This window comes from Molothrus aeneus, chromosome 11, assembly GCF_037042795.1.
Source record: "Molothrus aeneus isolate 106 chromosome 11, BPBGC_Maene_1.0, whole genome shotgun sequence".
Classification (NCBI taxonomy): Eukaryota; Metazoa; Chordata; class Aves; order Passeriformes; family Icteridae; genus Molothrus; species Molothrus aeneus.
This window is the reverse complement of record NC_089656.1, coordinates 3,424,999-3,441,872: the sequence shown is the minus strand read 5'-3', so window position 1 is coordinate 3,441,872 and position 16,874 is coordinate 3,424,999. Positions and strand designations below refer to the sequence as shown.

General features: G+C 37.1%; 1 protein-coding gene across 3 annotated transcripts in view; it reads right to left on the bottom strand.

The window, feature by feature from the left end:
- Positions 1–1,367: 1,367 nt before the first annotated feature.
- RHPN2 (rhophilin Rho GTPase binding protein 2) overlaps positions 1,368–16,874 on the bottom strand; it is a 36,785-nt gene continuing 21,278 nt past the window's right edge. For all 3 annotated transcript variants that reach the window (XM_066557552.1, XM_066557554.1, XM_066557551.1), the window contains 12 exons: positions 15,069–15,144; positions 14,012–14,089; positions 13,241–13,365; positions 12,138–12,304; positions 9,672–9,859; positions 8,047–8,203; positions 7,444–7,563; positions 7,154–7,348; positions 5,909–5,985; positions 5,030–5,176; positions 4,082–4,237; positions 1,368–2,810 (listed from right to left, as the gene is read on the bottom strand). In XM_066557552.1, coding sequence (XP_066413649.1) covers positions 2,559–2,810; positions 4,082–4,237; positions 5,030–5,176; positions 5,909–5,985; positions 7,154–7,348; positions 7,444–7,563; positions 8,047–8,203; positions 9,672–9,859; positions 12,138–12,304; positions 13,241–13,365; positions 14,012–14,089; positions 15,069–15,144 — 1,738 coding nt within the window. In that variant the 3' untranslated portion in view covers positions 1,368–2,558. The remainder of the gene's footprint in view (positions 2,811–4,081; positions 4,238–5,029; positions 5,177–5,908; positions 5,986–7,153; positions 7,349–7,443; positions 7,564–8,046; positions 8,204–9,671; positions 9,860–12,137; positions 12,305–13,240; positions 13,366–14,011; positions 14,090–15,068; positions 15,145–16,874) is intronic.

Below are 16,874 nucleotides of genomic sequence, written 5' to 3'. Positions count from 1 at the left end.
AGTTTAAGTTATATTCTTATCCTCTTTTCTAAGGTAAAGTTGCCTTTTCCCTCGAGGAGGTGTGAGAAAAGCATCCCTCATAGCACTTGGGAGTTTGGACCACAGCAGGAAGGCAGCTGAGTAGGATTTTCCACTCCCTGCTGTGGGAGCCTTGGCACCTCTGAAAGCCCTCTCTTATACATACATGGTTAGCATGGACAGCAGGTGAACCTGCTATTTATATGGATTCTGTAACTTAGACATAATTATTTCATTTAGTGAATAATAAACATCAGAATTTCCTAAAGTCCAGGAAAAAATACTACTTTTTTTTTCAGGCAACTAGGGAGTACTTAAAGCTTCTTTATCCATGGGTTTGCTCAGATGTTATTCCTCTAAGGTTTTGTCACTTTGCTGTGAAGGCTGGATTTCACATCTAAAGGCATGTGGCTGTTATGTTCCAAGACAAACACCTTTTCCCTATGGCAAATGGCCATCTGCTCAGTGCATTAAATACAGTTCAGCTGAAGGAGTAATAATTAATATTAATGGAGTTACAGGCTGTGCTACTAATCCACTGCTAACCCTTCTTTTTAAGGCTTTACAGCAGCCTTATACATCCTTGTGGGTAGACACTTGGGACAATTCCTGTGGCCTGAGTGGGGCACAGACTCCTTTCACTGCTAGCTGAGTTAGCTGCTGGCTACCACTCAGTGTAGAATGAGTTTTCAGATAGCTGATGGAAAACCAAGAGTATTTGTCTGGCACCTGAGAGGTTCACATTTTTACTTGAATTGAGGGGTTTGTTTTAAATTTTCAAAGCCAAGCTTTCCTCAAGGACAAGTGAGTGTGATGATGGGATGGGAAAGACAATTATTCAAGAGGGAAAGTATTTCCAGCAAGACTATGATAGTGGTTTAGGAGAAATGAAGAGCTGCAAGGATGATTGCTGTGACTTTGCTAAAGGTTTGGGTACTTGGACAGCAATTTCAGCACCCAGGCAAAGCAATCTCATCTGTATGGAAGGTGTGAGGCAGGGCTGTGCAGATCAGGGTCTGCCTGCTGCCTGTGTGTCTAAACCAAGCACTACTACCAACACACCTGAAGAGTAATTGCTGAGGATAGGCAAAAAACAAGGAATTCACAACTTATTTTTTTATGTAACCTTTACAGGGAACCTAGAAATATGGTTACACTCTTGGTAAGGAAGTTGGTTTTAAACTCTTAGTTGATATTGCACAAGACAGGAACTTTTCTTAAAACTTTCTTAGATCTCTCTAAGCAACATTAGAGAAACACACAAGAGGTATGGCAACAGTAAATAGCAAAAACTTGTAAATTATGTTTTATCATCCAAGCTGCAGCAGAATTGAAAAGCTACTAGTAAATGGCAGCATCTGATTTTTATTCTTAAATAAGGGTCATCAAGATATTTACACCTACTACATAAGAAATTAAAAATAAATGACAACTTTAAAGTTTACAGCAAGATGCAGATTTTTGTGTAAATTTTAAATATCTATCTACTCTGTAGATGGCAAAGTTAACTAACACTACAGTGTTAGCAATTTTCAATTAATTTAAGGAAATAATAGAAGAATCTCAGTTATTTTTTGTCCCCCTCCTTACTCTAGATACAGCTTGCTCATTAATTTTTCCAAAGGCAGAAGATTTTTTTTGCTTGATGTGATAGTAAATAAATATCCTGCCACTTAGCACAAGTACTTCTTTTATCATATTTTAAAGCATCAATATATTATAATATGTCCATTTTGAGATTTGTTTCACAGCTATCCATTTTATCAAGACAAATGAGATACAAGTCTTAAGGTAAGTAGGTTAAATAACATTTGGAATAAAGCCTGTTTTTAACAACTGAATCAACAGGCATTTAAAATGTTACCTAAATCAGAAAAAGAAGAGAGTAAAAGCCTTTTGGAGTTCAAAAGACCTTTTAAATTTTCAGCTTTGTAATTCTCTTCCAGAACTAAATGACCTGTTCAGTAGGCTACACCTAGTACTGTGAGGAAGCACCTCTGCACAAAAACCTAACTCTATGACACTGCTCCTTGGCACAAGACTTGTTTCTCTGAATAATCATATTCCTTCTCTCCTGTGCTTTTTTAAGATAATTCTTCAAAGCAGTGTTAAAATAGTGTTAAAGTAGTGTTTGTTATTGATGCTAAACTTTAAGAGCAAAATCATTCTTGAATTTGTCCCCTATTATTTTGCATTCAGCATCAAGTTTGTAATAAATAACTCCCATCTAGCATAGTTATGACTATTTTTATGAAAAATCAGTCGTAACTGTATTTGGAACTCCCAAAGGAGTCCAGTCCTCGTGTCAGCAATTCTAGAATCTACATCTTGTTATTGCATACCTCCCAAAGGACTTCATTCTAACCTTCAAATACTTCAGTTTTACAGTTTCTGCCAGCTTCTGACCACAAATGGCTCAATGTACAGCACATGAAGTCACCAGGATTTGTCTGAGTTTACACATACGTATGTGAAGATAAAATTGATCAATATTTTTACATTTTAAACAAAAGTCACGTTAACAGATGCTTCTGAAAGATTCAGTACAATGAACTTTCTGTATTGAAGAGTGTGAAGGGAGAAAGTTTCTTTTTCATCTGAGAACTTCCAGCCACAGCTGAAGGAAGGCAGAGTGTACTTGCAGCTTTCTGTCTGTTTTTAGTTCCCCAGCTTAGAAAAGGGAGTTTTAGTGGGGCTTTCTTGGTCTGATCAATTTTATCCTCGTCCATGGCTAAACAGATTAAGGAGTATGTCTTCTGCATTCCCATAGAGTAAGTTGCACTCTTGCTATGCTGTGGGAAAAAGAGAAGCATGGTAAGAATCAGTCATCCAAAATGGGTCAGAATTTTGAGAATAACAAAAGGGTACTGTGCAAACAGTTCTCAGGGCAGCCTGCAGCAAGCTTTCTGTGCTAATGCCATTGCTAACTGAGCACAAGGCCCTTCAGAGCGCTGTCACCCTGGCATTTTGCACATGTAGACTCCAAGGTACACTCTGCAACACATAAAGGAACTTGTGAATCTTTTCTTGGGTTGTTAACATTTACTGGCTTCTAGCATAACTACTTAATATACACACTAGCCTCCCTACAAAGCTCAAGTGTGTAATTCTTGCACACATGTGAAGGAATTTTGCTGTCTTTGGACAGGTTCTATACTGATCACAACTACAGGAGCTCCTGTGTGACATTCTCCTGGGATACCTGAAAGGGACAACCTTCTCTGTCTCCTCTTAGCTTTGCCCTGGAGCAAATTATATTGATTATATAAAAATATTTTATTATATTCTAGCCTTTGAGTTGCAACTTGGAATGGCAGATGCATAATTCCTTATTTTCAATAAGGAAAACCAATTTTAACAAAACAAGAAAACCTAACAGCAGCAGGGGCACCTTAATAGCTTCTCAGGCAACATTACTTGAGTGTCTAATCTTGCCAGGGAATGTTAAAGACATGAAGCAATGGATTTAGCTGAACTACAGTTTCTTTTACACAACTAATAAGTTATTTAGAGCTTAATACTTTTTAATCTTGTGATGACTTTCCCTTGGTCTAAGGCTTCTATAGTAGCTTTGTAACTGACTGGACAGTTAAAAGTTCACCAAAATAAGAAAAATACCTACAATAATCCATGATCTAAAACAAAAGTCACAGATCATTTAGAATAACAGTGCATAGAAAATAAACATGTGGTCTTGGATGTTCTATTTCGTTCCATTATTGTTCCATTGTGATTTTTCCACTGCTGATCAGGGTAATGCCTTCATCGTCTGGGACAAGTTAGGGGAAATAAACTAGGTCTTGAAATTTTTCATGCAATTAATCTAAGGAGATGCACTACAAAAAATCCCCCCACCCAACCATTCTTATGCAGACAGGCTGCTTTAGCTTGCTAGCTCACAATGTTTGAAACAGATGGTTTAAAACTGAGCACACATCTGAAGGCTTTATATATTGCCAGGCTGAGTGGGACATCTGACTGCAGGAAAGTAAACAGTAACCAGGAAGTGACAAGTGACACAACTCCAGCACATCAAATCTGCCAAATTTGCCTCTTTACATACCAAAGATGCTGCTGTATCCTGGCAACTGATAACCTCCATCTCCACGGGCTGCTTTCCCACACTTTGCAATTTTTCCAGCACTTCACTGACACCAAGCCACTTGCAATCCACACCACCAACTGATACAATAAAGTCACCTTCTTTTAGGCCTGCTGACTGTCAAAAAATTGGGCACAGGTTATTATCCAGAATTATAGACATGTAAAATGTTTTTGTAATCAGAGAGTATCTGCCCCAAAGGCATTTCACTCTCAGGTGCTACAAACCCATTCTCTAGCCACACATGTGCAACTTTCTCAAGTACAGAAACTACCTCTGGAGTTACCATTGATGTGATTCTGCTATACTCAAATGTTGGCTGGTTTTATGTTCTTTTCACTTTTCTCCTTCAGTAAATGAACCCTGGGTTTTGCTATACTGTTGTCATTTTCTGCAGTGTGTACTTCTTTTTCCTCATTATTTTTATTTGTATTTCTGTGGTTACTTCTGCCTTTTCTATAAGTAAACTGCTTTTCACTGCATGCTGCTTTATCCCTTTGGATTTTCCCTGAAAGAACAACATTACAAGCCAATAAAATATTCTTGTCCTTCTTTCCTTAGGCAAACACTACATCCTGCATTCCCTTCCTGATCCTTATTCTTGTTGCTACCTTTTAAAGTATTTATCCCTTCTAACTTCCTGAATAAGACAGGAAGTAACATTTGCTTTTATTATTTTTGAATTTTAAGAATGAACAGAGAAAGAAATCAACTCTAGTTTCATGTGATGTTGGGGATATGGGTACTTTAACAATCTGCAACATATATAGCACTTAAAATGCATTCAGATTATAAGAATTTCCTATCCTAATGTAAAGGACTCAATAAATCCATGAGGATGAACTAGCTAAAGGTACATTTTCATGCTAATCTGCAGAGAAGTTGTTCATCTCACACCAATATACTTACTGCTGCAGGACAGACTGGATCAAGACAATAAACCTGTACAGGTGAACCTCCTTTCAGACTGAATCCAAGCTCTCCTGCTTCATGGTGAAGGCAAATGGTCCGTGGGGCTGTCCATCTCTGCTTGGCTGAGAACACAGTCAGTGGGCCCTGCAGGGAGCACAACAGCAGGGACACTGTGCTTCACTTCACTTGGAAGTCAGCATTTCTGGCTTTGTAAGTCATAATGCTGTAAGCTCGTGTACTGTAGGTTTTACTCAGGTTAACTCCCAGCTAATTCCCTGGAAATGCAAAGGGATTCCTTGACTGTTCAGTTGGTACTTCAAACAGAGTGGGATAAAGGCAACTGCCAAGTTGTTCAGGATCTCTGTTAAGGTGTGCAGAATCTTCTGGCTGCATAGGCTGTAAGGTCCTGTATTACTGCATTTCAGAGGAGATAAACTGACTCATGAAACATTGCATATTCTGATCCTAACCATGTTCCCAGTTCCTTTTGCTCACTGACACATACAGAGGCACCTGAAAGACTGGCTGTGTCACATGCAAGTGACACATTCTGCATGCCTGTCCCACATGCTAGGTATCTCTCCCTCCCCTTAAGTTGTGTGCAATTATCTGTTGGGGCTTCGTGGGACTTTTAGGAAGGTTTTCAAGACCCAATGATGTGCAAGGCACACAGAAATGGCACTTCTATTCTTTGCTTCTCAAGTTGACTTACACCCCTAAAGCTAGGAGTGATTTCTCCAATAGCTTCTGAAAAAACCTCAATTACTACAGGATCATTTTTTCAGGCTAAAATACTTATGTCTGTTCCCTCAGGTTAGAGTGAATTTATAGTTGCTATCCAATAGCAGAGGTTGGTCAGCATCAGTAGTTACATACCAGCTTGTGAAAGAAGTCTTTCACTTTCACCTTGGAAAACTGAGGAGCAATTGTTTCTATTTTATGTTCTGTTTTAGCTGAAATAAAAAGAAAATAAAATTAATTTTCTTTCAGGTATTAGTTAAAAAACATCAAAATTTGTTTTTATTGCATTGCAAGCTAAATAGGAATTTGTCCTAAATTCTTACTGGGCTGTGGAAAAATTAATCTTTGTGGAAGTTTGTTAGATATCACAACTGCCTTAAAAATATCTTCAGAGCTCACAGTATCAATGTGAAAAACTTTTAAAAATCCATCTGAACAAAATTAGGCTATTCCCATCTTTAATTTATTTTTCTTTGAGAAGTTTATAAAACCAGCACTCATAGTTTCCTACTGCATCCAAAGAAGAAAGAGTTGTACGAGCTGGACTAAGGTAGAAAAAAATAGTCAAATTGAGGTAACAACCCAGTCTAGTACAAGAGTTGGGCTCAAGAAACAGTTACTGTAGTTTTCCCCCAAGTAATTTTGACTTTTCAAGTTTCCCCATTTTTTCTAGCTCACAAGAGAGTCACCAAAAAAAGCTGGATTCCAACTAACCACCATTGTGATCTACCCCAAAAAACAATGTTGCTAGAGACAGAAATGCTGTAAAACAGTTCTAACAAAATCATATACTGATCAAAATATATTGATCTGTGACTGAGGAAACATGTAAGGCATCAGAACTTGTGGAAGAGGTATTACAGGGACTTCTGTGAGCCAGAGAGAAGTGTGATAAGAGGATCCATGTTTACCCTTGAAAGAATTTCCTACCAAGGTCATTGACACAGAAATCAAGAAAGGAAGAAGGATAAATAAGAGAAACCTGCAACTGCCTATTCCAATGGCACTTTGTTGGTCTCTCCTGACCAATGAGTCAAGTGTAAAGTTATGAGTTTGTAAGAATGTATAAAAAGCATGCATGCTAGAATAAAAACAGGTTTGAGGCCTTCTGAAAATGGAGTGTTGCTTTGGATTGTGTTCATCTCAACTATGACAGGAACTTTACAAACGTGCAGTACATATTCTACATTATTTCTGTTCATACATACATACATACATACATATATATATATATATATATAAAATTAATATATTGTACTATTCAAGGGAATAGGCCTTTAATTTATATATATATTGATATATTTAAATGAGAGGCCTCTCCCCATGCAAGCATATTTGCCCATGCTTAGATATCCTTTATGTCTGGCTCTGCACACTTACGCACTATATCTGGAGCCTGAATGAGACTGAGGAAATCATCTTCTGTCTCCTGCTGAGCATATTTGAGAAGGGAACGTTTATGTGCAGCTGTCAGAACCTCCTGGAGAACCTCAATGTTGCGAAGCTTTTTGCAGAGCCCACAGACTCTGAGAGCTTCTTCGTGGTAAACAATGGCTTTGCGTAAATGCGCTTTCCCTGCAAAGGTGAAAAACCACTGCTGGTCACCCACAGCCAAGGAAACCAGGGAATTCTCAAATTGTAGCCAAGAGCTGTGAGGAAGTGGCACTTACCTAATTGTTTTCTCTGGACTTTGTCCTTTAAAACAGCAAGAACCATCAGCCCTTCAGGCATGTAGTCATACAGCTGGGACAAGGCTTTCTCCTGCTGGTCTTCATCATCACCAGGCTGCACTGTAATCATGGATAAAAAACATTAATCACACACTTCTCTTGGTCCCCTCTTCCTTTAGGTGTATTGTTGTGAATTATTATTGAGAATTATTACTACATTCTCTCCCAGTGCAGTAAAATACTTCTATACGAGTATATAAATATATAAATAAGAATTTCAGGTTTTTATAATCTACTATATGCAAGTAATACTTACATGCCAAAACATATTGATAAAATCTGAACTATTTAGTAGCATATAATGGATATATAACTTCTCCTTTGTTTCTGTCAAAGTTAGTTTACTCAATGTTCACATTTTTCTCAAAAGACAAAAAGAGCATGGCCTCATATTTGAGTGGGGAAAATGACCACAATTTAACATAAATTAATATTAAAGCACCAAAGTTCTTGGCTCCAAGACTTATTCACAGACCAAATTATAACTGTTGGTGTGTTTATTGTTTTTATTTATATGAAGATATAAAGAAGTATGATTCTTACATTCATGGTCACACAGAATGGTGGCAGTGAAGTAATGTGCCAGAGCTTTGTAATGGTCTGACTTTATTTGTGCCAGCTTAGACCAGGAATAGGGAATATTCTCTTTCACTGGTTCCTGATTCATTGCAGTGTTAACCAGCATGTAAACCTCTCCCACCTAAAATAAAGCAAATAATTAAATTAATAGAACTTAATAATATGAGGTATTAGGAATTCAAGTAAGAGGTATCATATTCAGGCTTAAGATAATTTAATATACAGTCACATCAAAGAAGGGGAAGATATGGTTAGGATGGGTTGGAATTAAGTTCGGAGAAAAATTTGAAATGTTTTCTCTGATTTTTTCCTCACAAGAAAGGTAAATCAATTTTGTACAAGAACAGATGGACTAGGTCAGTCATACTACATGGCTTCATAGTTAAATAAAAACACCATATAACGAACAGGTCCTAATTTACAAATATATCTCATTAATTCAGTTGAAAAAAAGAGTGAAGCATATTCAAACAGTAGGTTTGTGCTACACTTTCAAACTGTGGAGTCAAACATAGCCTTAAGTTTGTGTGGGCTAGTTAAAACTGGGATATAATCCTTTATACAGAGGAAATAAAATAGTTTTTCAAGCAGTGAATGCTGCTTTAATGGATCAAAAGAATCCAAAATCTTTCCCTTGCAGCTGATCAATCCTACAGATAAATCACAGAGGCTTTGCAGGGTTGGGATGAAAGGCTTTGCCTTTTTTCTTGGATGGAACCCCTTTGGTATCTGCTACTCTGAAATAAAAGCACAGGAATATCCTCATGGCACACATTTTTAGTGCATACCTCAGTAAGTACTAACACCACCTTCTGGGACAAGCCTATCTCACCATTTTCTGCCAAGTCCCAAGACAGCTCTGCAGGTACCAATCTGACTTTGTTTGTCAAGGTCCCTCCCTCACTTACAATTCAGCAATTCAGCTATTCTTTTGGAGAAATCCAAAAGATTTTTAGGTTTGCATACCCTTCAGCAGCTGGGAAACAAGACAGGTTGTGTTCAATACCTAACAGGGAACCACACAAACAAACACCCTGTGACCTTTTGTATGTAGTTCTGTGGATAAAATCTGTACTGTTTGAAAGACCAACATAAATAGCTTGTTAAAAACCTTCAGCAAGTTCACTGCTTATTTCTGTAAATCTCCATGAATTATGAATTAAATAGATTGTAACAACTCTAGAATAATATTTAAATTTTGTTCACATTTTAAACTTCTGAAAGGTTATGCTTTTAACTGTAGTTTGTGAGCTGCCCTATATTATTCTTGGTTTCCAGTAATGGTTGTTAACATATAAATTTAATAAATATTAATATTATATATAACATCATAATATTATATATATTATATAATATAGAACAGTATATATAATATATATTATATAAAATATAATATTATAATAATATATAATATAATATATATATTATTATACATAACAGTAGACATAATAATAATATACACAATAATAACAGTATATATATTTTGTACTATTAAATAATAATAGTTAATATTACTAAAAGCTGTAGGCAATAACACAGCACTGTAAACACTGATTTTTAAAGACTAGATTTCAAGTCCCATATTTTACCTTGGCAACTTCCTGTGTCATTTTTACTAGTGTGAAAAACTCATTACGTATTCCAGAAAGGCCAATCTGCTCAAAAACACACTCCTGAGCTTGTGCAAGCATCATTTTTACCAGAACATTCAGCATAGCTGGGCTCATGTCATAACTTGGGGTGTGAGTAAAGGTCTCCTTTAAGTAGCTTAGAACTCCTGCAATTACAAAATGGTTTTGTCAGCATAACAAAGATAAACAAGTGAACTGAATTCTACTATGTACCACAATACTTAGGATTTAAAGGATATTTTCTAGTACTGTACTACAGCAATCTGAAGGAATTCTTGGCACATAAGAAGTTAAGACTGACCTACAGGTTTTGCTTTGCATTGCCATCAACCATTCCCAAGTACAGCTGTCAAAATTACACTTCTGAGGAGCTACAGAAACTGCAAGTTCTGAGGGCACTGCCTTCAGATTTGCTTGGAAAAGTTCTTGTGATTGACCATAAGACTGTGCTGAACTGACTGTGATTTATACATGGGAGTGGCAGGCTGTGGCTTATACAGGGGACAAAAAAGAGAAAAATCTGCACAGCTCTAAGGAGATGACAGTAGTAGAACCTCAGGATAGAAGGAAATGACATAAACATATTAATTAAATATTAATCTTCTTTTCAGATGATGCTAATTGGACTTGTGTGTCCCAATGAAAGCTCCAATCCGTGCCTGTAACTTAGAATTTTCATTTATAGATATATAAATATATTTAATAGGGTAAAAATAAGATTATTCTCTAGACATTTGGTTCCACCAAAACACCAGTAATTTCTATCATTTATCAAATCTGAAACAAACACTAACTGTAGTGCAATAGTGAGTAACAGTTTCATGGATGGAAGCAGAACCCTCAGCAGGCATCTCATCAAACTGGTTTAGTGAGTTCTCCTGGCTTGCTAAAGCTGACAGACCTGCAGAGGTGTAACAGTATGGCCTCTGCCTTTTAAAGATTCCACTTTCTGTAATCTTAGTTCCTGCCACCACACACAGTTCTGGCTATGTTGTGCTGTATTTTCCCACTAAACAGTGTCTGTGATTTTTGATTTTCCATCTTACACTCATATCTGAATTTTTAATATGCCATTAAACAAATTTAAAACATGGCCATCTCTACCTTTTTGCACTAAGAAAATTAATCCCAAATTTACAGGCATATCCCAAGTACTGATGGAGTGCCCTACTGAAAGGAACTGAAAGTATAGGAGGAAAAAAATATGGTATTTTTTATTCTCAACATAATTCTGCTGGTGCTGAGGACAAATTCTGTGCAACATCTTCCATTCAGCACTGGGAAACAGTTAATACAGACTCTGTATCATGCTCTGCCAACAAAATGAAGTGTCACAGCACCATGCACAGGTACAATGAAATGCCTCTGAGCATGCTGCTTTGGGGCCCTGCAAAGGTAACTGTGGTAGCAAATAACACCTTTCCAGTTTTGCATTAATTCTGTTCTGCAAATATGTTGAAGTGAAAAGCAGTGATTTTTTTTTTATTTACAAAATGAAGGAGCAGCAGTAAAACGGAGAAATTTCCCAAGTATTGAAATTTCTTTTAGATGAAACACAAAAGTTGAAAAATAATTTATTTATTTATTTTAAATATGCACGAAGAAATAATATTTTTTTTGATAGCTGTGTATTCAAAGGAGGGGATTTATGAAAATTCAACTCTGTGCTCCACAGCTTTTAGTTGATAAGGCTAAGTGCAAACTAAGGCATACAGTGCAAACCAATAGTCACAGATGTCAGTGCAGAAATAAATCCTACAGAATATATTAATTACAAAGGACATGTCTTTAAATATTATGTGTAGCACAGATGATACTTACAAAACAAATCAGAAAATTTATTTAAAGGCCCCTAAAGAAAACAAAAGACTTTATAATATGTTAGTTCAAGGGAAAGGATTCCCTTTATTGGAATTTCTATTCTCCTTGCTTGGGACAGATGGATTATTTTGAACCTGATTGCCTTTGGAATCTATGGAAAACAGGTAATCAACTTCCAATGAATTGCAACTTTCACCAGAGGAAAAAGTAAGATTCATTTTTAAGACCCTCATATGGATAACGAGGCTTAAGGGTTTTTATCAAAGCTGTCAATTGTCTCTTGTACAGATCTGACACCACTGAGGTAAGAGCAGGTGTGCCAGTGAAACAAGGAATGAAGCAGTTAATGCCACTGCAGTAACTCTGACCTTTGAACTGCAGTTCAGTAATCATTAACCACTGCACTCACTATCTTATCTGCATGTTCAGACTGCACTTCCAGGTTTTAAAGCTTCATCTGAGCTCTTCACTGGGCTTCCTGATTGTCCCTATTCCTCCTTTTCAGTGTAATCAGGCCAGCAGGAAACACAGAAATCTTTATGACATCAGAATGAGACTGGGGACATTTGCATGAAGACCTTTCCATTATTTTAAGATGTGTACCTGCAGCTTTCTGAAAAGCATCAACGGCATTTTCAAGTCCAGCCTGGGTCTGACGATTGCACCTTGTTCCAATCTGTGTGTAGAGAGCCCCAATGTTGAATAAAACACTGGCTTTTTCAAGCAGCAGATTTTGCTGACACACTGGGACACCTGTGAAGGAATCATACCTTGGGAAACAAATATTAGAAGTGTTAAGATTAGCAGAGTCTATTGGAAAAAAACAAGCACTTTAATTCTGTTTTTCTGAACGAGCAGTGGAATTATTAACTGTTCTGCTACAGTGAAAATGAAGGGGAACAGAAACACCATTATGTTCTACAAGGACAATCCACACCATTAACCAGGCAGGGAACAGCTTTATTTGAGACAGTTTTCAGCAGGTTTTACAGCAGTGCCTCCATAAGCTCATTGCATTTAACTCAGAAATGCCCAAAAAACATCACAGAGGTGGAGAGCAGACTGAGCAGTATCCATATGTGCTGCTACCCTCTCCTACAGGTGCTGCCAAAGATCAACTGGCATGGTCAGATCCTCTACTGCTTGTGTTTAAAGTTTCTATTTGCAGTTCTCACTAGAAATTTAACAGTTTCTCTTGGCCACACAGTAGTCATCTTTTTTCATCATAAAAAATTTGAATTCAGAGTCAAATTTTGCTCACTGATATAGTAAATACTCCCTTATAAAAAAATATGCTGTTCTTTTCTCTTTTCTGGCCCTAGTGGTCTTCTTAACAAATTGAAGGAGAGGAATTAAGGTGTAACCCCATTCTTTGTCCTCATTTTGTACACCTAGGTTCAGAATTCAGAAACATCTGTAGCTATCCAAAATGAAGATTATTTCCTCTCTTTCTCCCTTGTGCTAACCTGTAGCCCAAATCATAATCTAGCCAATGCTTTCACTCTAAACATGTAAAGAGTGTACTGTATGCAGGTTTAGTTTTAACTTAAAAAAAAAAGAAAATAAAAGAAAAAAATTGACAACACACACTGCAGGGATTCAAGAGGTGATACAAACTGACATACTTCAGATTAAAGACAGTTAATGATTAATCAGTGTTCTGGGGGAAAAAAAGGACTGAAGAGAAACATGAACTCCACACTTACCATGTAAATAAAACTCCAATGTGCCTGGTGGGTGGGAAAAATCTGTTTTCTAGATAACCAAGTTGCAGAAAATAGCTTATCAACATCTCAATGCCAGCTTCATCTCTGCTAGGAGTGCGGCAGGCCTTGAAAGACAACAGAATAAAATTGAGCTACAGGGTGAATACTGAAACCCCAAGGATAAAGCTCTGCTTCCTTTGGACCTCTGCATATCATAGAAATGTGTGGAATCTGAGAACAGGAAGCTTAAAGCCATATGGATTCATGCCAAAAGTTTTTCAGCTGCACACAAGTAGCACACAACCTTTAAAAAAGCAAACAGAATCTGTTTGGCAAGTCTCAAAGTTAATTAAATAAAGATTGTAGGTATTTTATGAAAGCTAGAGAAGGCTTATGTTTCTAGCATAGCACAGGAAATAAACAATAGTCAGAAATACCCACCATTCTACTACATTATTTTGCCAGGTTAATCCACTTTAACACTCTCCCTGCTAAATTTAAAATACTTTAAAATAAAAAAATAATCTCAGATTAACAAAATTTACAAACTTACATCAATAGCTCAATCATTTTGCATAACTGCATCTGTTTCTTCACTTTTTCCTTACTCAGACTGTAAAGCTCTTGGACAATGGACATTCATGCACCTTGTCTCAGAAATGAAGTGAATTGGAGTACAGTAAGCTATAAGTAAAATGCTGCATTTTGATTCTATACAAATATTATTTACCACTGTTAAAAGACCTCCTAGTATACCATACTTGAACTTACTTGTCTCAGATCCATGAGATCTGCTATTTCATCTTCATACTCTGAACTGTCTTGGCTATAATGTTCCAGAATAAAGTCCTAAAAAGAGAAAAAAAAGATAAAAAATTGTAATATCTAAAATTAGCCTAAACTATTTTTTCTGCACTTCCAAACAGTATAAAATTGATTCAGTTGTGATTTGAACAGTGTCTACTCCCTTTCAGCAAACATGTAACAAAGAGACTTCAGTAAAACAGCAGGATTAGGATTTGGTATCAGACCAATTTCCCTGTGGTGTAAAGGACCCAAACATCTGCTACATTAGCTCCAATTGGTTTTAAAACAACAACACTTAGTGGTTTTGAAAGGGACAAACAAACTCTGCTATCTAAAATGACAAGGGGATCAAGTGACCATAAAAACTTGTTAACAGAAAGAGACTGCCAACTTTTTGTGAGCTTCACTAGGGCAATTCCACTTAAAAAATAACAAAGCTGCAATGACATGAAGCAGTAGCATGATCTGACCATGGAATTTAACCCACAGAAGTAAAAATAGACACAAATGCTACAGTGATACAAGATGGTTTACTGTGAGATTAAAGTCTGTATTGCACAATACACAGAAGTACAGAAAATACAGAGGATGGTTCAAACAGTCAGCAAAGTACATCAGACAACAAATAATGCTGCAGCACTGCTTCACAAGTGAGCTATCTTAGTGTAAGCTGGTGTATCACTACATTATGCTGAGTAAAACCTTCATTACTACTTCCTCTCACACTTACACCAGTAATCAATACTATTATTAGAAACAAAACCATGGAAGGAATTTCTATTCTTTGGTTTAACTCTGTCTTCAAAATAGAATTTCTGATAACATTTTTGGACTTCTTGTCCTAATTAGGTAGGAGCAATGATGCAAATCAGTGGTAGCTAATTTTTAACATAGCATGATCTTGATCTTAGGGCAAAACAAAAAATAATTTGTACCTAAATTACTTCTGTTTCTTTAAACAAATCTGAAATGGAAGTTATTACTGTTAACTATTCATTCTGAAATTGTATGTAAAACTTACCTTGAGGGGGAGTGTAAAGTCTACCTCTTTAGTTTCCTTCAGGCCAAGAGGTACCAAGGGAATACTGAAAGTCTCTCTATGGAAAAAAGGCAAAAAGAGTCACAAGTTTTTTTTCTGCTTCTGTACTTTTGTTTTATTTGATGACAGGAAGTTCATACATTGATGGAGTAAAGAGAAAAGTATACAGTTCCTCTCTGCACAAGCAAACCTGCCTAATGGCCTGTACTTCTCAAGAAGGGATTGAAGAAAGCTACTTGCCTGCACTTTGTTTTTTTCCTATTATTTAAGCCTATTTTTCCTCCAGGCAAAGGAAAGGGGACTCTCAAAGGCTGCCTTACTGCAATTTAGCTCCACAGCAGCAAGGAGATGTGCCACAATAAGAGCCATGGTAAGCATCAGCAGTTCTAATCTGTATTTTATATGTTACCAATGGTTTTGTATGTAGTGGTTATTTATGTGGCAGGGCCAAAGTGCACCAGCTGTCACAGAGAAAGGGCTAGGAGCAGCAAGTCCAAGAGCTACTTCATTTCTAGACAATGCTAGGTGTTAACCTCTAGAATATCACAGGGCAATAAGGATGAGAGCTGACTTGAAAAAGGGTCAGAATAGCTTCCAGATACGCAGTTGGTTGCGTAGATTGAACAGATCAGTATCAAGCAATTAAAAAGTTCATCTAATATTTTCACTTTTCAAACAGCTTTTTGACTGTCTAACCATTGTTTAGAGCATTTCATTACCGACTACAAAATCCCACGTTCATTTATGGTCTTGTCAGCAAAACCAACTTTCTTATTGGTGAAAATTCCATCTCGAGAGAGTGGCAGTAGAAATGCAGCTTCCTAAGCAGAGCAAGAGTCCTGCATGATGCAGAAAGTGGCTCTGCTAGCTTGGAAAGGACTTCCAGGATGCAGAGCCAAAACACCATTTCAAGTGTGCAAATGATCTGATTTCTGATGAGGCTTTTAGAAGAAACCTCAACACTTTTCCCACAGATTATATCAAGACTTTTTCCTCAAAAGGAAGTGAGACACATGGTAAAGAAATCCTAACTTAGTGATTTAATCCATTCTAGTGCCATCCACATGCCCTGTAGATATCAGCATTGGTCATTCAAAGAAAGTGAATTGAACTTTTTTCCACAGCTAAGGTGCCACAGCCATGGAGCCAATCATGAGAGGACTGAACAGTTAGGGAGGTGATCCTGGATTTCCAGAACTGAGAAGAAATAGCATCACCCTTCTCAATCAAGCTGAAATGCCTGCAAGCCCTGGGAGGGCCAACCCTTGCATTGTTATAACACAATGCAGGGTAGCCCAGTGAACCATGGGTGTGGCCTTATGTTAACAACTGCATGCACAATAGGCAGAACTATTAATAGCTCCTTACTGTTAAAGGCTGGACAGCAGTCACAGGGAATATCTGAGCTGATGAAACATGAAAAGCATTTGGAGCTTAAGAATAAGAAAGGCAAAACACCATTGAAAATAGACTGGGAAAGTAGGATCAGGAGAGAATAACAAGCATACTGCTGTCCAGCCTCAAGGCTTCTGCCTGCCTACTGCTCATCCTTCAGTGAGAATCCAAATATTTTTTAATATTCTTTAGCTAGAAAAAGAAATCGTTCTTGTGGAGCTTTGCTCTTGTTTCCACAGTTGTAACTGCTCTCTGTGCTCACATGCATCTATGAAGACCAGGAAAATCTTGAACAAGAAACCCAAATCTCAAAAAAAAAAAAAAAACAAAAAAAACCCAAAACCAACCAAAAAAACCCAAAATATTTTCACCTCAAATAGTTGTCAAAGTTTG